The sequence below is a fragment of the Saitoella complicata genome (assembly GCF_001661265.1).
Source record: "Saitoella complicata NRRL Y-17804 unplaced genomic scaffold SAICOscaffold_6, whole genome shotgun sequence".
Classification (NCBI taxonomy): Eukaryota; Fungi; Ascomycota; class Saitoellomycetes; order Saitoellales; family Saitoellaceae; genus Saitoella; species Saitoella complicata.
The window spans coordinates 373978-394905 of record NW_017566997.1 but is presented as its reverse complement, the minus strand read 5'-3'; the positions used below and the strand labels follow the sequence as shown (position 1 = coordinate 394905).

Below are 20928 nucleotides of genomic sequence, written 5' to 3'. Positions count from 1 at the left end.
TGTCTGTGCATGAGCCAGCAATTACCGCGTTCCATCGATTGAGAGCCGAGATTGCCGCCCGTAAGAACATTAACAAAGTTCCATTTAATTGTGTAGAAAGTGTATTATGAGTTTGTAGGGGTAAAATGCTAATAAACAAATCCAGAGAACGCTCCAAAAGACAAACAACAGGCAGATCTATACAAGTACAGGCATCCGAGACACAATCAACCTCTTCACTTTCGTGCCTGGTTGACCATCTCTCTAGCCCACCGAGCAGTCTCCTTTGTTGACTGCTGGTAGCCGGCCTTGGATCTGCCCTGCTTGAGACAGTCAGTAATCCAGTCCTGGAGGAGGAGCGTCTTGAGCTGGCCGTTGGGAAAGGTCTCAGCCAAATCACCGATCAAACCGATCATGGACCTCGTCAAGCCCTCAGTCTTCTCCTGGTCGCCGTGGACGACAGACAAGAAGCCAAAGACGTGCTGCACGTAAGGCAACAAGATGTCGGCCTTACCAGTACCCTTGAAGGCCTGGACAATGCCGACGTAGGCCTCAACGATACCCTCACGGAGCTGGTTGACGTAGTCGATCATGTCGAAGCCATCATCGGGGCTTGCCTGCATGCCGGAAGCCTGCTGAAGAACCTGCATGACAACCTCGAGGTACTTCTGGAAGTCAGCACCGATAGCAAGAGCGATGTCTCCGAAGCAGGAAAGAATCGCGGGCTTGACGTTGCGGTGGAGAACAGGAGACTGAAGGTTGACAAGGAGCGCATTCATGAACTGGTCACAGTAAGGAGCGACCTTGTCGCTCAATGCACGAGAGATATCACCAATCAACCCAACGGCGATAGAGCAAAGCTGGTACTCCTCGTGGTTAGCGAGAGCCTTGCTGAGGAAGGGGATGAAAGTGTCGAGGTAAACGGCGAAGGCATCTTCGAGGGCCTGGGTGAGAGCACCGATAGCCAAGAAGACATCCTCGTGGATGATGGACTGGTTTCCGGCGTTGGAAGTCAATTGGAGCAACACGGTCATGATCCTGTCAGCCTGAGGTCTGACTTCACCGCTGAGACGGCGGACCACGCTAGTCAAGACACCGCAAAGGTTGCTCTGCAACTCCTCATGCGCCGTTCGGTCATCCATACCCAAGATCTGGTTCTGCATAGCGACAGTTGTTTCAAGACGCTGAAGAACGATACCAGCAACATTTGCAACCATTGGTAGCACATCCATGGCAGAGTGCTGAACCAAAGTACCTAAAGCCTCGTATGCGGAGGTTCTGGAGTTGTTCTCGTTACCAGGTCGCTCAGTGACGTGCAGCAGAGCTGCGATAAGGTTCTCATAGTATGCGCTCATGACGGAGGTCTGAGACTCGTAAGCATCACCGCCAAGCTGCTCAGAAAGGTTCATAATAGCCCAACAGCAGTTGGCGACAATCCGAGGGTTGTCTCCCAAACCACTGATCAAAGAAGCCATCATACCAGGAAGGTGAACCTCAGGGGAGATAGCCGAAATGACCATGTCGGAAACACGACCCAAAGTCCATGCGGTGGTGTCCTTAACTTGAACGACGGGGTCAGCCATCATAGAGATGAGGACAGGCAAAGCCTGCTGAACGAGGTTCTCAAGCATCTTGATCTCAGGGCCCTCAAGGATAGAGCCGAAAGCCATGACGGCGGCCTCCCTCTGCTTCCAGTTCTCAGCACGGATGTTGCTCTCGATGAAACCGAGCACGGGCCCAACGATGACACCCTCCACGGTCTGAGCAAGGTGCTGCAAACAGGTTGCGGAAGCCATAGCGCGGTTCCAGTCCTCATCGTCGTCGTCCTCGCTCTGGGTGCACAAAAGCTGGAGCAACACAGGCAAAACCTCTGGCAGAGCAACCTTGGCAAAGTTGTAGCACTCACGGTCTGGTCTCTCACCCAACTCCATAGCCTCCTGGTTCTCCAAGTTAACCTCAATCTCCTCCTCACACACAGTGCTCCAGAACTCGATAGCCTGCAATGCAACCTTCTCCTCGTTAGACTTCATACCGAGCACAGTAAGTCCGAACAAAGCCTTCTCCATGTAGAACCTCATCTTGTCGTAGTAAAGCTGCATAATACGGACAAGACAGGCAAACGCAGCCTCCTGAATCTGAACGTCGGTGTTTTGAGTAGCCTCGCATACAACCTGCATGATGTAGTTTCTCTCGCCTTCTCTCTCAAAGTTCTCGCTAACAAACTCCAAGGAGTCGTACAAAGCGTGCAATGCAGCAAGTTGCACATCCCTGCTCGGCTCCTCTTTTCTTGCTCCCTGGACAACGGCAGTAAGAATAGCGTTTGACTGTCCTGGTAGGATGTTGCGGTCGACGGACTCGCAAATGTAACCAATGGCCTGAAGGGACGCCTGCTTCAAGTGAGGGCCGGACGACTCTGAGACGTTCTGGACGAGGGTAGACATGAGCTCAGGCCATTGGTTCTGGGGGAGCTCAATGGCGGCGATAGCAGCGATGAACTGAGCGGATACCTGTCCCGCCTTGCTGTCGTTGGAGTGCAGTGCTTGGATGGCGAGGTTTTTGATCTGCTGCTTCTCGCCGGCTCCCATAGCTAACCATTTCTGATGAGCTTCTTCTCTTCTCTGAACTTCTCTGGCTGTAAGGGCGTTCTTCAATGCCAAACCAGCGGCGTTACGGATATGCGATGGTGATTGCTCATTAGCGAGTTCTTGGGAAAGCATCCCCATATATGCGGTCTAAAGCGTCATATTAGCATTCTATTGCACTTCAAATGTCGTAAAAGCAAATGTACCCAGTGGTCCCGAGCAGCATTCTCCAAGTGCTGGGTGGCAGCAACACGAATATTCGCATCTAACAAGAAATACGATTAATACGGAGCCCGCTCAGCTACGGAACACATCCTTTGCTTACCAGGCGACAAGGTATTCTGCAAAACCTCTCCAACATTCATGGTGGGCAATCGACAATTAGTGAGAAACGCGAGTGATAGGACGTTATCGAAAGGATCGTTCAGGTATAGAACTTCGACGGATCGTACGGGCTGAGTCGATTGGGTACTGGAGGCAGTTGTGTTGTGATTCGGTCACCTCTCAGAAAAGTACAGGTAAGCTTAAGGCCCGAGTCGACGTCGTCGGTGACTTGATTTAGCCCCGTATCCAGAGTAACCGTGCACGTGCCAACTGGCAAGATCATCAGGAAAACGCTCAATTGATTCTGAAAAACGTTTTATTTGTATTTATTTGTACACTTTTGACGCTCTCCTCAGAGGAAAAAGAACCCTCACCACGAAGCCCAAGATCCATTGTAGTTCCCAGTCCTGTACCTTAGATCTCATACCATTGGCAGTTCTATCCTTCTCGTCTATACATGCTTTTCATACTCCAGGGAGTGAGTAATCCGGGGTACTGTGCCCGGAAGCGACCACTGCAGTCCTCTCCTCATGTCAGCAGTGCCAAGAATGCACCTCCTGTGGTTCTCCTACTACGCGGAGCCCAACTCTTCCTCAATAAGCCTCGCCTGAGCAGTAGGCCAGTACAAGGCCATATCTCGCGATTCTCTTCGCGATTCTCTCTCGTTCGCGCTCATCGCACTGCATACTCAAAACTAGGATCCATGAAAGGCAAGATTTTGACGGCCAACCCCGGCCCAGCAATAAGTGCTTCAGACTCGTCATGCCTCGGAGAAAAGACCTTGACGTTCCGGACGTGTGTGTCTTTTCCATTTTGGTGATTGCCGAGAATGCAGACTTGAATCAGATGTAGACGGAGCATACCCCTACGTTGACGCGGTCAGGTTTTTGTCCGTCAGTGTTCAAGCAGTAAAAGAGCACATACATATTGCCAAAGTCGCCCAAAGGAACATGTGTCCAGCCGGTGGGCTCATTCATGCCAACAACGGTGACTTCCTGCAAGTCATGAAAGCCGGTACCAGCCTTGATACCAATCTTATTCGGCGTATAGGACTCGTCTTGCTTGTAGTCCGTGTATATTGACAAGTACTGGCATCAGTTAGCATTTGAGACAGGATTCTGGTGCAAATAATGTACATTGACCGCCACCCGTTTCGGGAAGTGAATGTTGATGAAATGTGGTTGTGGACCGTCTGATTGCCAGTACTGTTCACTGTTCTCGCTGCGCAGTTGCGGAATGCCAAAACCAGGCTTGAAGGAAGATAATGACCAGTGCGCAAGGTTACCGATATCGCGCTTATCGGAGAGGTCTGTGAGAGAGGCAGGTTAGAAGGAATCGCCGCTTGTGTCCACAGTCTCTCACCAGCAACGTCGATAGCTGACCGGGACGTTCCATTACTACCCGCGGATGTCGGAGGAGCACTCAGCATTTCCAAATCGGAGGACATTGTGTAAAGTTTGCCTTGTTGGTAATGTGTGAACATTGTTGACAATAGCGTCGTCTCGAATCCGGGGTATCTGACTAGTAGCTAAAAATAGTAACAAGACTCCAAAGTAGAACGCAGAACCCAAAAACCATCTCTATTATTCTTCCATATCGATTTCTTCTTCATCAGTATGCGCAGTTCCGTCCTCGCTTTCGTCATCAGCATCTAGGTCAAAGATGAGGTATCTTTGCTGCTCTTCGGCCATCACGCATCCAATCCGTCGTCCAGCTCGACCGTTGACCGCAATTGCCCTTGGCACAAAAGCTGCATCAAACCAGTGCTTCCTAGAAGTTTGCAGAGGCTGTGAGGGAATGTCGGTTGTAATCACACTTCCCTCAGCCAAAGGGGAGTACGTTAACGAGGAGTAATCCAAGGCCCAAAGAACATATTTTGAGCTATCTATAGGCCGATTAGAGCTGACGTAAGATATCGGAACCAAACGTATACCTGAAGTGCATAGCAGAAGGAGCATCGACTGGTCGTCGACGAATGCGAGGTCCTTGACCTCACATGGCTCCCCGTTCGCCTCAAGGTTCACTACCGCAATGCCCACAAGTAATGTAGAACACGGGTTCGCGTCTGACCCTGACTCTTCCCTTATAAGATATCGGTGGACATGTACTGCTTAGGCATTAGCAGCTAATTGTATGACAGTATTGCTCTACTTACATGCACGCTCACTACCATGAGTGACGTCGTAGGCCATGAAGACTTCCTTCTCATTCACGCGCTCAACAACTCGTAAAATAGATGATGTAGATCTACCTTCGGGATTCCCTGTTGCCAATAACTTTTGCGGGTGGATCGAAATTTTCTCACGTAGCATTTGCGCTGGCGCGCGGAATACTTCGATGGAGGACAATCTCAGGGTCTTCAGGATGTTCTCCAAACTAGCCTCGTCAGAGACAGCGTCTCCTTCGATCTGTTGAATAGACCAGTCGTTCATGAACGTCTTCGACATCTTAATATCTGAAGCCTCCTCAGGTCGCTGCTGACGTGGCAGAGCGGGCCCCTCATTCTCGAAGTACGGTCTGATCCGTGATTGCGGTAAACATCGCACAATGAACTCCGCTACCTTGGTTGCATCAATCTCATCAGGCGCATCATCATTAGGTGGAGGAGCACCTTCTACCGGGCTGATCTCATCGAAGATGAACCTCAACCAGGCCGCGAAAGACTTGAATCGTACGTCTTCTTCGTTCATAATTCGAAGAAGAAAGTGTGACTGCATGAAAAGCATGCGATGAAGGTCGAGACACCTTTGAACGTGTTGTCGGTGTAAATCAAGAGACTGATCACTCGACAGCTTTTCCAACTTTGTCAAAGCCAAGGCAAGTCGGTCGAGGGCAGGATGAACATGCTCCACCACTAGTCTCCGAATGGCGGCATAACCTGACACGCTTGCCTTTTCCCATCTCTTTAATCCTCTTTCCGTTAGGCGATCTGTCAGCCATTCCCTGAGTACACTACTGGGAATGCCGGTCATCAGCAGTTGGAACAGCTCGATGACAGGCGTCACAGGCCCTGCTCCGTGTTCCTCAATCGTTTCAACGCAAGCTTCCATGTATAGCTGCTGTATGCGCTTCATTTCCTTCCATTCGGCGGTCATTGCTTCAAAGGCTTCTGCCAAGTAAGCAATCAGCGAGAAAACCTTGGTTGAGATGGAAGCTAGGTTGCGGATTGAGACATTGTAATGACGGAAGAACGACATGTCAAGCAAACTCCATTGTCGATTCTGAACTCCTTTGTCCGCCACGGTGATAATGTGTGTAGAGAGAGTTGAGGTCGACGAGTGATGTGCAGGTGCTGGCACCGGCAGCGTCACCGTACCCAGGAAAAACGTACCGAATATGCTTACGTGCAGGTGGCCTTGGTCGTCTGCTGCAATGAGAACGTCCATGACCGCTTCATCTGCGGATTGCACGATAGCATCCAAAACCGAATGTGCGCCTGCCTTGCTTGTCGAAGTGATCTTGTTCAACCGTGGCATGAATTTCTCGATGTCCTGACCATCAGGTCGGCGAAATTTCCTCTGTCGCTGAGTTGGATCTTCCTGTACCCAGCCAACCATGCAAACTTTTCCGAAAGCGTATGATGCATCAATCTTGTGCGCAACGCTCCCATCATTCACGTCGCAGAGCAAAGTAGCCCCGTTGTCCAAGCCAATTGCCAGGAGTTTACCATCCGGCTTCCAAGCAATGCATTCAACTCTGACGTTCACATCTTGCGTCCAAACTCGCTGACCGCTCATGCGATGCACTGACACTGTGCTGGTATCGGCAACGAACGCAATTATGTCCATTGTAGGACACCATGATAGCAATCGTGCAGGCGCAGGCAGTACCTTTTCATTCAAAATGGTGAACGCCTGTCCTTGAGCATATCCCTGGGCGTTCATCGCCCTTCGTAGGGTTCACTGGCGGAGGTTCTCTTTGGGAGACGCGGCGGTCGTTGTACGACAGCATCGTGCAGCCGCTTGCATGGGACGTACAGCACACGAACCGACCGCGAAGGGACCACCATCTATTCTTATACCAGGTAGCAATCGTTCGGTTGGGAGGCTCAATGTTCCAACCGCCTCGTTCAGGACACGCTATGTTCTTGCATAGGATCTGACTCGGCGAGCTTACGGCAGGCTCGACTAGAAACGCGTTGTGAGCCTCAACGAATGCACATCTCCCCCCCCCCCCCCCATAGGTCCCACGAACGTTTTGGCTTAGCCTTCGGTTGCAGCTCACCCTCAGCCGGCGGAGGTCGAATAATGACAGCCCTCATTCACGGCTTTTGCAAGTTCGCGGACAAAGGCTGCATGTTCAACCACGACGCGGTACAGCATTCACTCAGGTCGGCCATTGACATGGTTTGTGCTGACAATGTGACCTTTGAAGAACAAGCAACAGACTTCACAGCAATCCCCCGTGCCATCAAGGCCCGAAACACCAAAGAAGCTCAAGATTGACTCCCCAATGTTCCAACCCGCGTCACCGCTCAAGAGCACTGCGTCCCTCGCAAGGGATGCTCCGGTCTTCGTGCCAAAGACACAGCAGAGCTCCATGGTTGCTTTGGCGCCTGAATTCAAGCCAGGACAAGACTTCATTGGGTATGTTCGCACATGAAACATGGGTAAATGCAGCAATTGATGAATGCATTCAAGCGGCGCCGATTCAGCGACAAGCTTCGCTGCAAGCAGCGTTCCTGCCCCCGAATTCACTCAGCAGATGAGTCAGATGAGCATGGATCCGGTACGCTGGCTTCTTGAAAGACGCCGTGAATGTAGCTAATGATTCCTTGGTTCAGAGTCAAGTGTACTCTGCTCCTCCTGACAACATGAACCCTTACGCCAACCCATCCGCTTCGATGTACTACCAACCATCTATGCAGCCCTACCAACCCCTCCAATACCATCTCTACGCGGCGCAGCCTCCCCACCGCTCAGATCTCCTACCATACCAGCGCACGATACACGGCTTCTTTCTATCAGACAACATCCGCGAAGAGCTGCAAAGAAAGAGTGCCGCGACATTACAGACGATCGGTGACTTGAACTTGCCACGCTCTGTGCATGTATACCACTCGCTCGTACCACTAGACACGAAGCGCGAAAAGGACACTAGGGTGTTTGGGTATCCCAGTTGGGTGTACAAGGCCTTTTCTGGTACTACTGGGAAGACGTATGCGCTTAGACGGATAGAGGGCTTTAGGCTTGTCAAGGAGCAAGCGATTGGATTGATTGAGCAGTGGAGACGGGTGACGAATGCCAGTATTGTGACCGTGCACGAAGCATTCACGACCAAGGCGTTTGGAGATAACTGTACGTACCCAGCCAGGTCTGCTTGGACTTAACTAACGTGCGCATACAGCTATTGTCTTCGCATACGACTTCCATCCCCTGTCGACCACGCTTTACGACACCCATTTCGGACCGAGCCCCCGTTATGTTGCCAAATACGAAGGCCAGGCTGCCGTCCCAGAAAAGGTTATCTGGAGCTATATCACCCAGATCACTTCAGCCCTCAGGACGATCCATGCTGCTGGGCTGGCCGCACGATGCATCGACCCGACAAAGATCCTGATGACGAGTAAAATGCGGATCAGACTGAACTGCTTGGGTATCGTCGACGTCCTTGCGTACGACACTGGAGGTACACTCGAAGAATGGCAGCAGGATGACCTCCTACAACTCGGTCGACTTATCGTCTCTATTGCTTGTGGATCGCCATTGGCTGCGAATGACTTTCCTTCAGCCGTGGATTTCATTTCCCGACATTACTCTGTGGAGTTGAAGGATATCATCGTCTATCTCATCTCCAAACCCTCGCCGACGAAGACGATTTCGGAAATTGTTACGCTCATCGCTGACCATACCATACAAGACTTCAACTCCGCCCTTCACTTCAATGACAATATCGAGGCTGCGCTCGCCCGTGAACTGGAAAACGGTCGTATCGCACGACTCCTCACCAAACTCGGCTTCATCAATGAGAGACCAGAATACGACCATGACCCGCAATGGTCGGAGACTGGTGATCGCTACCTAATCAAGCTCTTTCGGGACTATGTGTTCCACCAGGTCGACGAACAAGGCAATCCAGTGGTGGACATGGCTCACGTACTAAGCTGCTTGAACAAGTTGGATGTGGGTAGCGACGAAAAGGTTATGCTCGTTAGCAGGGATGAGCAGAGTTGTTTGGTGCTGAGCTACCGAGAGGTATGGCGACTCTTTACCTTGTCCATGGACATATGCTAACTGGTACTTTACAGATTAAGAGCTGCATAGAAGTTGCCTTTTCACAGCTATCAAAAAAACGTTAAACGTAAGTGGAAACTTAGTATCTAGACCCTAAATTGACGCTAGTGTTCACCTTTCCCCATGAACTGCAATGGTAGACTGTAGTATTTGGTCCTTCGAATCGGTTGAGAATGGGTGTTGGCCATAGAATCGTCCTCGTCGACGATCTCGCGGCTTGATCTGCCGACACGGCCCGCGCGCCCTGGATTTCGACTATAGGGACCGAGCTTTCGTCCGAGGGAGTCACCACCATACAGGTAATCATAAGGTCCCAGGGATCCATTCGATCAATAAACAGTAATGACCAACTACAACATTGTCGTTCTTCCCGGTGACGGTGTCGGTCCCGAGGTCACCGCCGAGGCCGTCAAGGTCCTCGAGACCCTCCAGAAGGTCAAGTCCGACATTAAGTTCGACTTCAAGTACGCCCACATCGGCGGTATCGCCATCGACGAGACCGGCAACCCTCTCCCCGATGAAACCGTTGAGGCTTGTAAGGCTGCCGATGGTATCCTCCTTGGTGCTGTCGGTGGACCCAAGTGGGGAACCGGTAAGGTCCGCCCCGAGCAGGGTCTGCTCCGTATCCGCAAGGAGCTCAACTTCTACGCCAACATCCGTCCCTGCAACTTCGCTTCCGAGTCTTTGATCGAGTACTCTCCTCTTAAGGAGCACGTCTGCAAGGGTACTGATATCACTATGATCCGTGAGTTGGTCGGTGGTGTCTACTTTGGTGACAGGAAGGAGGATGACGGTTCTGGTTTCGCCCTCGACACTATGCCTTACAGCCGTGAGGAGATTGAGCGTGTTACGCGTCTTGCTGGTTCTTTGGCTATGCTTACCACCCCTCCTCAGCCAGTCCACTGTATTGATAAGGCGTACGTTTGATCCGTGCCCAAGCCCGTCATGTCATATGTTAACATGATCTACAGTAACGTCCTCGCCACCTCCCGTCTTTGGCGTACCGTCGTCTCCGACATCATGTCCAAGGAGTTTCCCGATGTCGAGCTCAAGTTCCAGCTTGTTGACTCCGCCGCCATGCTCCTCTGCAAGAACCCCCGTGCTCTCAACGGTGTCATGCTTACCGAGAACTTGTTCGGTGACATTCTCTCCGACGAGGCTTCCGTTATCCCTGGTTCCCTCGGTCTCCTTCCTTCGGCTTCCCTCAACGCTACCCCCGATGGCAAGTCCCGCGTGAACGGTCTCTACGAGCCCATCCACGGTTCCGCTCCCGACATTGCCGGTCAGGGTATCGTCAACCCCATCGCTACCATCTTGTCCGTTGCTTTGTTGTTGAGGTGGTCTTTGGGTTTGGAGGCTGAGGCTAAGGCCATCGAGGATGCTGTTAGGAAGGTTTTGGACTCCGAGAAGATCGGTGGTCAGGGTTTGAGGACCAAGGACTTGGGTGGTGACGCTACCACTTCCCAGATTGGTGATGCTGTTTGCAAGGTTCTCGAATCTACCTTGGCTTAGATGTTTTTCCAAAACGGTGTGAGATAGATCTCAAGTGTATGTTATAAGGTGTATGCAAAATCGAATCCTAAAAAGTGTTTAAACGTTGCGTCCTCCATTCATCTTTTAGATCCGGGGTATGTTCAGATAGACGCAACCAAGTTGACAACCCACAATCCCGCACCCAATACAGCAAGCCGGATTCTCAAATCCTTTCCAAACTGTCCCCATGTTCCTACTCGTGGTGCGGTGGGCCTGACTGGAGTATCTGGCTCGCCTTGCCCAATGGCCTCCCCTTCGGTCTTCACAACAAGCGCAAGACTCTTGCCCTTGTGATCGCCCTCGTTTGGTACGGTTGCAGTATCTCTCACCGTCGGCAGGGCTGCAACCGGCTTCTTTTCCACACCCATGATCCACTCCGTCAGCGCACCAGTCTTCTGGCTGACAAGGTAGGAAGCACCCAAGAACACAACAGTGGAAATAACAAAATTCAACAGCCACCAGTCCGGGTGGGTAACAATCAAGAGAGTTTTGGTGTCACCTGCCAGCCAGATGTGAAATTGGAGGATGAACGTTTCCAAGGAACACCTCCCGATCCATGCCATAGCCGTTGAATGCGAATTGCGAAGTTTCTGGGTGGCATTTCTCAGCACAATGAACGCCAGAATAGGAAGGAAAGAGACGTATGGGTGCCAAGCATTGTATACAAACTTGGTCTCCCGGGTCGCCTCGAACCACACAAACACTGGGATGACGACTGCAGACGCGACGATTGCCAGCTTCCGAATGCACGGCCAAGAAGGAAGACTCGTCCATTTTTGCTCGGAAGACTTGATGAATGCAAAGCCAACTAGCACACCCACCCACGGGGTGTACAGATCCAAGGCCACACGGAATCTGAACTCCTTCGCGTCACCGTGCAATAAGGCGACTGCCTTGAACAGCTTGCCAAGACCCTCAACAAAGAACGGCACTTTGATGATAAGCGTGAACAACACAGCTGACGCCAGAAGCTTGCCTACCATGAAAAGGTTGTTGTGGTTTAAGTGACTTCCAACCCTCATCGTACACCAGAGGACCCCAAACCAAACCGTAACCAGCGGGCTGAAGTAGTAGAAGAGGTAATCCGTGTCCATCATGTACGCAAGAGCACATGGAAGAATATTCAGCCTCAACAACACAGCCGCGGCCCTCTTCAGACTGAAGTCGCCCTTCTTATAGAAAAAGACGAAATGTCCGAAGCCAGTTTGAAAGAGATACGACGCAACCAATACTCGGATGATGTTGTAGATCCAAGCAACCTTGCTGGCACCGGTGTAGTGATAGATCAAAATCGCAATCTGCATCCATCCCTTCCATTCATCCGTTTGGTCACGGGCGAGGAATGGCTGGTCCTTGGATGACTCAGTAATCGTTGCGAAAGCAATAGCAGCTGCGATGAACGAGAGGCCGAGAAAAGAGGTCTGCGTGTAGTACTTGGAGATCTTCTCGAAGTAGTGAGTGCGGTCGGCGTAAAAGCAGTACAAAACTACAAGACCAACAGCCAACAAAGCCTTATAAACACGTGCAGAGGCAAAATCGTTGATGCTGTGGTAGTTTGCGATGAGCAGAGGTGTTGCGACTGCAATGGCGAGTACCATGAGTAGCTGTGCCAAGTTTGCGTTGTTGTACGTTGCACAGCAAGTTGCATCGAAAGGAAACTTCCTTCTGAGAGTGCTGGCAGCGTTGCACCTAAGGTTCAACAGTATATTGGCCTTCTCAGTAGCTACGGAAGCAGTAGAGTGCAAGCCGTCCTTACCGCGCGATACTCGATTACGGGACATTTCTTCCGCAGCAAACATGATGTTCAGTTTCGGGTGCTTCCGGCTGAGATCGTGCAGGTAGTTGTTCATAGCCTCGAGCTCCTGCGTCGTAATACTTGCCTTCCGCGACAGGTCAAGCCTGTTCGTGTCGGGGTATTCCACACCCTGGATAACGAAGGTATCATTGCCCGGCACAAACGGACCCCAAGCTTCCTGAGCCATGACCATCTTTGAGACAGCATTGTCGATGGCATCTTTCCATTGAATGTAGGATGTCTGTTGGTTGTCACTGCCGTATCTCGCAAACCATAGTCCTGAGCCAACAACAGCAAGGGCAAACCGTCGGTACTCATCAGTCTGCTTGGCATTCCAGTCCAATGCCTTCAGACCAGTACCATTGAGGTACGGGTCCCAGAAGAACTGCATCTTCACATCACCGGCATAAACGCTGATATCCTCGTGCTTCTTGTCCGCAGCAATGTACCCCCCTTCCGCGTTGTTGGCAGGATCAACCAATTTGACAAACGCCCAGAAGGTTTCCCGCACAGTGGAGTCTCCGACAAACATCACTCGTTTTCCCCAGAGGCATTCCGATGCCGATGTGATGGATTGTCCTTTGGGCTTTGCTGCGTATGATTTAAGCACGCAACCACTTGGCTGCCATGACTTTGCATGTACTGGGTCGAGGTATGCTCCTTTCGTTACCAGTGAACGACAGTGATATGGATCCTCTTCGAATATCGGTTAGCTACCGATATAGCCATGTCTTGGAAAGCTACTCACGATTGAATGCCGCAGCGAAGAAACGAAAGATGACAGCGACCGCAATAGCCGCATACACGGCATACGCGGCAGCGGGAAAAGAGAGTGAACGTTTCCCCGAGCCTAACATCTGAGGGATTATTGCAACCATCCTCGGCAGTCCCCTAAGCTGGTAGACACGTATGGTGTTGAGGTTGTGTGGGGTTGTGTTTGGCCTTCCCCATTCCTCGAGAACGCGCGCGCAGACTCTAGCTACAGTTCAAATTGGATTCGCCAAGTCCAACACTAGCAGAAACCTTAACCTTAACTACCCTGACTGAACTGTTTGTATAAGTCGTATTAGACTTTAGGATATCAAGGGTATTATGATTACTTCAGCTTCAAGCTCTTCAGCACGTCATTCCTCGCCATCCATGCCCTGTTCCTCTTGCCCAGCACGTACATGGGAATGGACAATAGGCATATCCCGATCTGAACACATCCCATGACCACACAAATCTCCTTCACACCTCGCTTCAGCACCCAGTCATATGCGACCAATGTCAGACCGAAGCTCAGCAGTCCCTTAAACAACAGCAAGCAGACGAAGATCTCCGTCGACAAGTCTCTATGAGCATCGATGAGGTAAGCGAGAGATGAAGTGCTCGCCAGGATGAGACCAAACACCATCAAGCCGAAGAAGATGGTCGGTGCTGGCCAGTTGTCACCAGCCTTCATCGACAAGCCGAACCCAAACAACCCCATACAGCCGATAATGAGGTTGCCCGCCATCAAGGGAATTCTGAATTCCGGCTCATAAACATCGTTGTTCTTCCTCGTGAGATACTTGACGCTCCAATCACTCAACATACCGGCTACCACTAGGCCCACTACAGCACCAGTGAAGGGACTCGCGTAGATGTATCCCACCTTTGCTTCGTCAAACCACAACGGCGGTAATGAGAATAGCTCTGCGACGATGGCACTGAGCATCACCGTCCAGGCGATCATACTTCCTGAGGAGAGGCAACCCCAGAAGATGGAAGGCATGAACAGGAGAGGAAGGGGGCGGATGAGGAAGGTGAAGAAGCGGAGGGGTAAGCACAAGGGAGTGAAGAGGCGAAGACTCTGCAAGTAAGACTTGCGTTGCGTTTGGAGGCTTGCATCAGATCCCTGCCGGTGCGCGGTAACCGTGGCAGTTATGCCAGGCTTCTCGGACTGTTCTTGTACAACAGCACTTTGCTCTGTACTTGCTTTGAGATGCTCCTCAGTGACAATATCGGTGTCGTAAGCCTTGTCTCTCACAAAAATAGTCTCTGGAACGAGGACCGCAACGGCGACCATAGCCAATCCTGCAAATCCGCTCAAAAGGTAGAACGGCCAATGAATGTTCCCGCCGTGATCCTTCGTCAACTTCCCTGTGACGACAGGTGTAAGAAATGTTGACCCGAACAGCGCCATCGTGCTGAGAGCCACCCTTGTTCCACGCTGGTGAACGTGATATAAGTCTCCGATGGTGGTGTACAACAGACATTCGAACGGACAGATGCCGACACCCTGAAGGATGCGTGATCCCAGAAATGATTTGTACGAATTTGCCAATGATGACCAAAGGCAGCCAGCGAATAAGAGAATGGTTCCCAAAAGATACACATGACGCTTCCCGAGGACCCTGGAGGAGGCGGAGTAGAATGGCGCAGCCAAACCAAGCATAAGCACATTGTACCCCGTCAGCGCCGCGATATCGTCAAATGTATGCCCGAATTTGAAGACAAGTAGGAGCGAATTCGTTGCCAAGATCGGCGAGGAGACTGCGGCGATGACACTCGCCGTACATAAGACAAACAACACAAAATCCCTATAGGGCAAACTCCAGTTCAATGGATCATTCGGGTCCTCGCTGGGTTGTGGGACGAGTACGACGTCTGCATCGCGACCGGTACCGTGTTTGAGACCTGCTACCGAGGCATCGACCAACTCAGGGTCTCTGAAATTGTGGTCGAGCATGCGGGTCGTGCCCGGAACATGCGAACCCGGCGGGAGGTTGGGCTCGAGGATAAAGAGCCCCATTGTGATTGCTCGACGACGACCGCCTTAACAAATGATCAAGAGACGTTGAAGAGACGGGTTTTTGGTGAAGGTAGGGTCGTCGTTTCAAAGGTGGTATTGATTAATTAACAGCGGCACGGGGAGGACCCCCCATACCGCGTCTTGCTGCGGCACAAGATGTGAAACACACCGGCCGGTGCTCTCGCCTAAAGACCCTCAATAGGACGACTGTCCATCACAGTTGCTCAATTGGATTTCAACATGTTTTCCCAGTCAGTCAGCAACTCTCGCTCTAAACGCTGTTTCCTTCCTCATATCGCGTATTTCCCTTTTGGGTCGTCAATGTCGAACGTCCCCAGGCTAGGCGAAACAACAACCGAAACCACCGAACTCGATTAAACGCATCTACTATGTCGCAAACAACGCCAATCAAATCCCTTAAGTCTCGCCTCGGCCGCGAGGGGTAATTGTAGCGGTGTGGGTACTTAAGGCCTTTCGACCCCGCCGTCCTTTGGCTGTTTCCATCAATTCTATACTCAAGATGAAGGCTGCTACTATCACCCTCTTGGCCACGCTCGGTGCGGCTACCCTCGCTTCCGCCCAGATCTCTGGTCTTCCTACCTGTGCGGCCACCTGTTTCGCTACCCAAGTTGGCAGTCTTTGTACGTCCCTTCTCCCACGTCCTCATTTTTGGAGGAGTCGCTGACTCAGCTCACAGCCTGCAGTTCTTCCGATGTCGCCTGTATTTGCGGCTCCACCGGCTTCCTCACCACCCTCTCTGAATGTATCTTCTCCTCCTGCTCCTCTTCCGACCAGCAGGCCGCCATCTCCGCCGCTCAGTCCCTCTGCGCCGCTGCCGGTGTGAGTCTCGACGCTTCCGCTATTGCTGCGTCCGCTACCGCTGCCCCCAGCAGTGTTGTCGCCTCCGCTGTTTCTGCTTCCGTCACCGACTCTTCCTCCGTCTCTGCAGTTGTCAGCTCCGCCGTTTCCAGCGCCGTTTCCAGCGCCGTTTCCAGCGCTGTGTCCGCCGCGGCCAGTGCTTCCTCCCATGCCTCTGGCGCCGCCGCTGCTACCTCTAAGGCCAGCAGTGCCGTCGCCTCCAAGACGTCCTCTGCTGCTACCGCTGCTGCATCCTCTACCGGTTTATCTGGTGCTCAGGGCGTCGCTGTCGGTGCCGGTGCCGTTGTTCTCGCTGGGTTGGCCGCGATGATCTAAAATGCAGGATGGTATTGAGACGCGTAGACGATATACCAAAGATGGAATTGTGACGTTAGGAAGGGGCGACGATGTTTTTCTTGTGATACCAGCTTTCTTCTTGATTCGAAATAATACAGATTGATCTCCAAGTTACTGAGTCTGTGTCTAGCCATAATTACGACTATGAGGTCACCTAGAAAACATCTACCTCGCCGTACTCAATGGCCGACCTACCGCTGATGCAGTCGTCGATATAGTCTCGTACTCAGCTATGCTCCGAGGAGCGTGTTTAGCGAGCATCCAGCTCATGCGATGTCATAGAAAGGCATTGCAGAGCGAGGCAAGAGACATGTTGGAGGGAATGATCGGGGAAATGGAAGGCGGTTCGAATGGATTGTATTGCACTATCCTAGCCTTTGCTATCGCACGCACACTTGGATGTTGGTTGCAATTGTGAAGATTTGAAGGATCTCGCGTTCGACTCTGCGAATTTATACCGGCGACTGACGTGATGCAGGGGTCGCATACGCGGTCGCGCACCGGTCGCCGTAACGTTAACATACAGTGCCCTCGAAGCAGAGAGCATTGTACCGGAAACCAGCCATCGGTGAGCGACCTTCAGGACTGGAACGACAGTCTCGCCGCATATTCCAAGCACTGTCCGTCTCTGCGCAACCGTCTTTCCAAATCAATTGCGTGATTCACCATGGCCGCAATCGCTCCGGACCTCTTCCTCTACTCCCTCACCCTCCTTCCGCCTACGCAGATCACCAATACCATCATTGGACAATTCTCCGGCCAGAAAACTCAAGAGATCATCATCTCGCGCGGATCGCGTCTCGAACTTCTCCGGCCGGATCCAACACAAGGCAAGGTGCACACAGTTCTCTCGCATGATGTTTTCGGTATTATTCGAAGTTTAAGGGCATTCAGATTAGCGGGTGGAACAAAGGATTACATCATTGTGGGTAGCGATTCCGGACGGATCGTCATTTTGGAGTACAATCCGCAGAACAACAAATTCGTGAAGCTACACCAGGAAACATTCGGCAAGACTGGAGTGCGACGAGTGGTTCCAGGTCAATATTTGGCGACTGATCCGAAGGGACGTGCCTGTATGGTTGCTTCGGTGGAAAAGAACAAGCTGGTCTACGTTCTGAATCGCGATGCACAGGCGAACCTTACTATTTCGTCACCCTTGGAGGCACACAAAGCGAACACGCTGATGTTTGCGTCAATTGGGCTTGATGTGGGATACGAGAACCCTATTTTTGCGTGTCTGGAGGTGGACTACGGCGAGGTGGATCAGGATCCGACGGGTCGGGCGATCGAGGATGTGCAAAAGACTTTGGTATACTACGAGTTGGATCTTGGTCTGAACCACGTGGTGAGACGATGGAACGAGGTGGTGGAACGATCAGCAAATCTGTTACTTGCTGTCCCAGGAGGAACGGACGGTCCATCTGGTGTTCTGGTATGCTCAGAGGACTCCATCGTCTACCGTCATCATGGTAAGCGAGCACACCGAATCCCCATTCCACGACGTCAGGGCGCTTTGGAGGACAAGAACAGGAAGAGACTCATCGTGGCTGGTGTGATGCATAAAATGCGAGGGGCTTTCTTCTACTTGTTGCAGACGGAGGATGGAGATCTCTTCAAGGTCACCTTGGATCACGATGGCGAGGACGTACAGGCTGTACGGATCAAATACTTTGACACCGTTCCTGTGGCAAGTGGTTTGGTTATCTTGAAGAGTGGATTCTTGTTTGTTGCTGCAGAGGCTAGCAACCACTACCTCTACCAGTTCGAGAAGCTTGGCGATGATGATAACGAGATCGAGTTTACGAGCGCAGATTCGGAGGTGAACGCCTTCAACTATGACCCAGTGTATTTCCAGCCTCGAGGATTGGATAATTTGCTGCTGGTGGATGAGATGGAGAGCATGAGCCCTATTCTAGACGCAAAGGTGCTCAACCTTGGGGATGAAGATGCACCACAAATTTACACTATCTGTGGACGCGGTGCGAGGTCGACTTTCCGGGCGCTGAGACATGGATTGGATGTAAGCGAGATCGTCGCGTCGGATCTGCCTGCCGCACCAACGGCCGTGTGGACCACCAAGCTCCGATCTGGTGATGTCTATGATGCGTACATCGTTCTGTCCTTCACGAACGGCACCTTGGTCCTTTCCATCGGTGAAACCGTCGAAGAAGTTACCGAGAGTGGTTTCTTGTCGAACGTTCCTACGATTGCAGTGCAGCAGCTTGGCGACGATGCGCTGGTCCAGATTCACCCTCGCGGCATCCGACATATCCGTGCGGATGGAGGTGTGAGTGAGTGGCCCGCCCCTCAGCACCGTACGATCGTGCAGGCCACAACGAACACTAGGCAGATCGTCGTCGCGCTTTCTAGTGGTGAGTTGGTTTACTTCGAGTTAGACACGGAAGGTGCTTTGAACGAGTACCAGGAGAGAAAGGAGATGTCTGGTACTGTAACAGCGCTCGCTGTTGGTGAAGTCCCAGAAGGGCGCCAACGGTACTCGTTCTTGGCAGTCGCCTGTGACGATTCCACTGTCCGAATCATTTCCCTCGATCCTGACAATACGTTGGAGAGCTTGAGTGTCCAGGCATTGAGTGCGCCAGCGAGCGCTTTGTGCATCATCTCGCAAGAAGACTCATATTCTGCATGGACTAACTTCCTGCACATCGGTCTGTATAACGGTGTCTACTTGAGAACGGTTCTGGATCCAGTGACTGGTCAGTTAACCGACACTCGTACCCGGTTCCTGGGATCAAAGCCAGTAAAGCTGTTCAACGTTGGGATTCAAGGACAGAGAGCAGTTTTGGCGCTTTCGTCAAGATCTTGGTTGGGCTATACCTATCAGTCTTCTCTGCACTTGACGCCGTTGTCATACGAGCCACTCGAGTTCGGATGGAGCTTCTCAAGTGAGCAATGTCCTGAAGGTATCGTTGGTGTTCAAGGAAGTAACTTGAGGTAGGCAGAAAGTGTGACACCTATTCTGAGTATATGCTAACTGCGGCAACAGGATATTCACCATTGAACGACTCAACGAAAACTTGAAGCAGACCTCTATCCCGTTGACGTACACGCCTAGACGATTCGTTCGTCATCCTACTCAGCCATTGTTCTATACCGTGGAATCTGACCACGGTGCTCTTTCGCTGCAGCAGTGCCAGAAACTTCTTTCAGGCAAGCAGAATGGGGAAGCCTATGCGCTCCCCCCGGCACAGCTTGGGTTGCCAAAGGCAGGTTTGGGTAAATGGGCATCGTGTATCAGTGTTCTGGATCCGGCGGCGGGCCAAGTCCTGAGCAAGATCGAGTTGGAGGATAACGAGGCTGCTTTCAGTGTTTGCACGGCTGTATTCAAAAACCAAAGCGAGGAGCCGTACTTGATTGTTGGTGCAGGCAAAGACTTGCAGTTGGCACCAAGGTCCCTGACATGTGGCTACATCCACGTATATCGTTTTAAGAACGATGGACGAGAACTTGAGTTGGTGCACAAAACCAAGACCGATGAAGTTCCGATGGCCTTGATTTCCTTCCAGGGACGCCTACTTGCAGGTGTCGGGAAAACACTTCGGATTTACGACATCGGTAAACTACAGCTCTTACGTAAGTGCGAGTTATTGGAAGCAGCGGCCAGCTTCATTGTACGACTTCAGTCACAAGGCAGCAGGATCGTTATCAGTGACATCCAGGACTCTGTATCGTACGCTGTGTACAAGTACCAGGACAACCGATTGATTGTCTTTGCCGACGACACTACGCCAAGATGGGTCACAGCTGCCACCATGGTAGACTACGACACCGTTGCCGGCGGTGACAAATTTGGCAATTTCTGGGTTGAACGTGTTCCCAAGGATGTATCTGAGGAGGCCGATAAGGATTCTTCTGGCGCGACACTCCTGCATCAGAAGCCGAAGTTGCAAGGAGCACCGCACAAGCTGCATAATCTTGCACATGTCTTCGTCAACGATATTCCGACGTCGGTCAACAAGGCGGCGCTAGTTGCTGGAGGACGTGATGTCCTCCTGACAACGGGTATGATGGGCTCTGTGGGAGTTTTTGCGCCATTCCAAGACAAGGCGGATATCGACTTCTTCCAGCAATTAGAAGGTCTTATGAGGACTGAGGATCCACCGTTGGCTGGTCGAGATCACTTGATGTACCGGGGTTACTACGTCCCAGTCAAGAGCGTTGTTGATGGTGATCTTTGTGAAAGGTTTGCTTTGTTGCCAAATGACAAGAAGCAGATGATTGCTGGGGAGTTGGACAGGACGGTTGCTGAAGTACAGAAGAAGATTGAGGATATGCGCATCCGATATGCGTTCTAAGCCAGTTGAAGCGTGTCGGTATGGAATTAGAAAGAATATCTATACCTATGTTTGAAAGGACAACGAACCTTGCTCCTTAATGTAGCCAGGCGTACAATTGAAAATAAGGTTTGCCTAGCGCGCGCCAAAGTCCAACGACGCACTGAACACCAGCTGAAGCCTGCACCCCGAAATC

At 51.7% G+C, this 20928-nt stretch overlaps 10 protein-coding genes across 10 annotated transcripts; 3 read left to right on the top strand and 7 right to left on the bottom strand.

Annotated features, from left to right (window-relative positions):
- Positions 1-215: 215 nt before the first annotated feature.
- On the bottom strand, positions 216-3080 carry SAICODRAFT_64749 (importin subunit beta-1; the record flags this gene model as incomplete). Its single annotated transcript, XM_019170094.1, has 3 exons — positions 2887-3080; positions 2768-2826; positions 216-2711 (listed from the first exon to the last, which is right to left on the bottom strand). The coding sequence occupies exons 1-3, from the start codon at positions 2924-2926 to the stop codon at positions 216-218; spliced, it is 2595 nt and encodes an 864-aa protein (XP_019025607.1). The 5' UTR covers positions 2927-3080.
- A 129-nt stretch (positions 3081-3209) lies between these two features.
- SAICODRAFT_29580 (anaphase-promoting complex, subunit 10) lies at positions 3210-4356 on the bottom strand. Its single transcript, XM_019167455.1, has 4 exons — positions 4248-4356; positions 4022-4194; positions 3810-3973; positions 3210-3750 (listed from the first exon to the last, which is right to left on the bottom strand). The coding sequence occupies exons 1-4, from the start codon at positions 4330-4332 to the stop codon at positions 3558-3560; spliced, it is 615 nt and encodes a 204-aa protein (XP_019025606.1). The 5' UTR covers positions 4333-4356; the 3' UTR covers positions 3210-3557.
- A 73-nt stretch (positions 4357-4429) lies between these two features.
- Positions 4430-6808, bottom strand: SAICODRAFT_70201 (uncharacterized protein). The gene is made up of 3 exons (XM_019170545.1): positions 5041-6808; positions 4819-4992; positions 4430-4770 (listed from the first exon to the last, which is right to left on the bottom strand). Exons 1-3 carry the CDS (start codon positions 6767-6769, stop codon positions 4469-4471), a joined length of 2205 nt encoding a protein of 734 aa, XP_019025605.1. The 5' UTR covers positions 6770-6808; the 3' UTR covers positions 4430-4468.
- A 332-nt stretch (positions 6809-7140) lies between these two features.
- Positions 7141-9239, top strand: SAICODRAFT_90230 (uncharacterized protein). Its single transcript, XM_019171687.1, has 5 exons — positions 7141-7471; positions 7526-7613; positions 7669-8182; positions 8232-9079; positions 9133-9239. Exons 1-5 carry the CDS (start codon positions 7338-7340, stop codon positions 9181-9183), a joined length of 1635 nt encoding a protein of 544 aa, XP_019025604.1. The 5' UTR covers positions 7141-7337; the 3' UTR covers positions 9184-9239.
- SAICODRAFT_211419 (uncharacterized protein) lies at positions 9158-9539 on the bottom strand. The gene has a single exon (XM_019166381.1). The coding sequence runs from the start codon at positions 9441-9443 to the stop codon at positions 9198-9200; it is 246 nt and encodes an 81-aa protein (XP_019025603.1). The 5' UTR covers positions 9444-9539; the 3' UTR covers positions 9158-9197.
- On the top strand, positions 9461-10639 carry SAICODRAFT_77979 (beta-isopropylmalate dehydrogenase A leu2; the record flags this gene model as incomplete). Its single annotated transcript, XM_019171092.1, has 2 exons — positions 9461-10035; positions 10090-10639. The coding sequence occupies 2 exons, from the start codon at positions 9461-9463 to the stop codon at positions 10628-10630; spliced, it is 1116 nt and encodes a 371-aa protein (XP_019025602.1). The 3' UTR covers positions 10631-10639.
- Positions 10640-10752: 113 nt separating this feature from the next.
- Positions 10753-13381, bottom strand: SAICODRAFT_90225 (Cas1p-domain-containing protein; the record flags this gene model as incomplete). Its single annotated transcript, XM_019171685.1, has 2 exons — positions 13195-13381; positions 10753-13142 (listed from the first exon to the last, which is right to left on the bottom strand). Exons 1-2 carry the CDS (start codon positions 13322-13324, stop codon positions 10753-10755), a joined length of 2520 nt encoding a protein of 839 aa, XP_019025601.1. The 5' UTR covers positions 13325-13381.
- A 99-nt stretch (positions 13382-13480) lies between these two features.
- On the bottom strand, positions 13481-15312 carry SAICODRAFT_77974 (MFS transporter). The gene has a single exon (XM_019171091.1). The coding sequence runs from the start codon at positions 15220-15222 to the stop codon at positions 13543-13545; it is 1680 nt and encodes a 559-aa protein (XP_019025600.1). The 5' UTR covers positions 15223-15312; the 3' UTR covers positions 13481-13542.
- A 45-nt stretch (positions 15313-15357) lies between these two features.
- SAICODRAFT_211377 (uncharacterized protein) lies at positions 15358-16069 on the bottom strand. Its single transcript, XM_019166380.1, has one exon. The coding sequence runs from the start codon at positions 15887-15889 to the stop codon at positions 15494-15496; it is 396 nt and encodes a 131-aa protein (XP_019025599.1). The 5' UTR covers positions 15890-16069; the 3' UTR covers positions 15358-15493.
- A 1035-nt stretch (positions 16070-17104) lies between these two features.
- On the top strand, positions 17105-20753 carry SAICODRAFT_6225 (uncharacterized protein; the record flags this gene model as incomplete). The annotated part of the gene is made up of 2 exons (XM_019169900.1): positions 17105-19392; positions 19445-20753. 2 exons carry the CDS (start codon positions 17105-17107, stop codon positions 20751-20753), a joined length of 3597 nt encoding a protein of 1198 aa, XP_019025598.1.
- Positions 20754-20928: the final 175 nt, after the last annotated feature.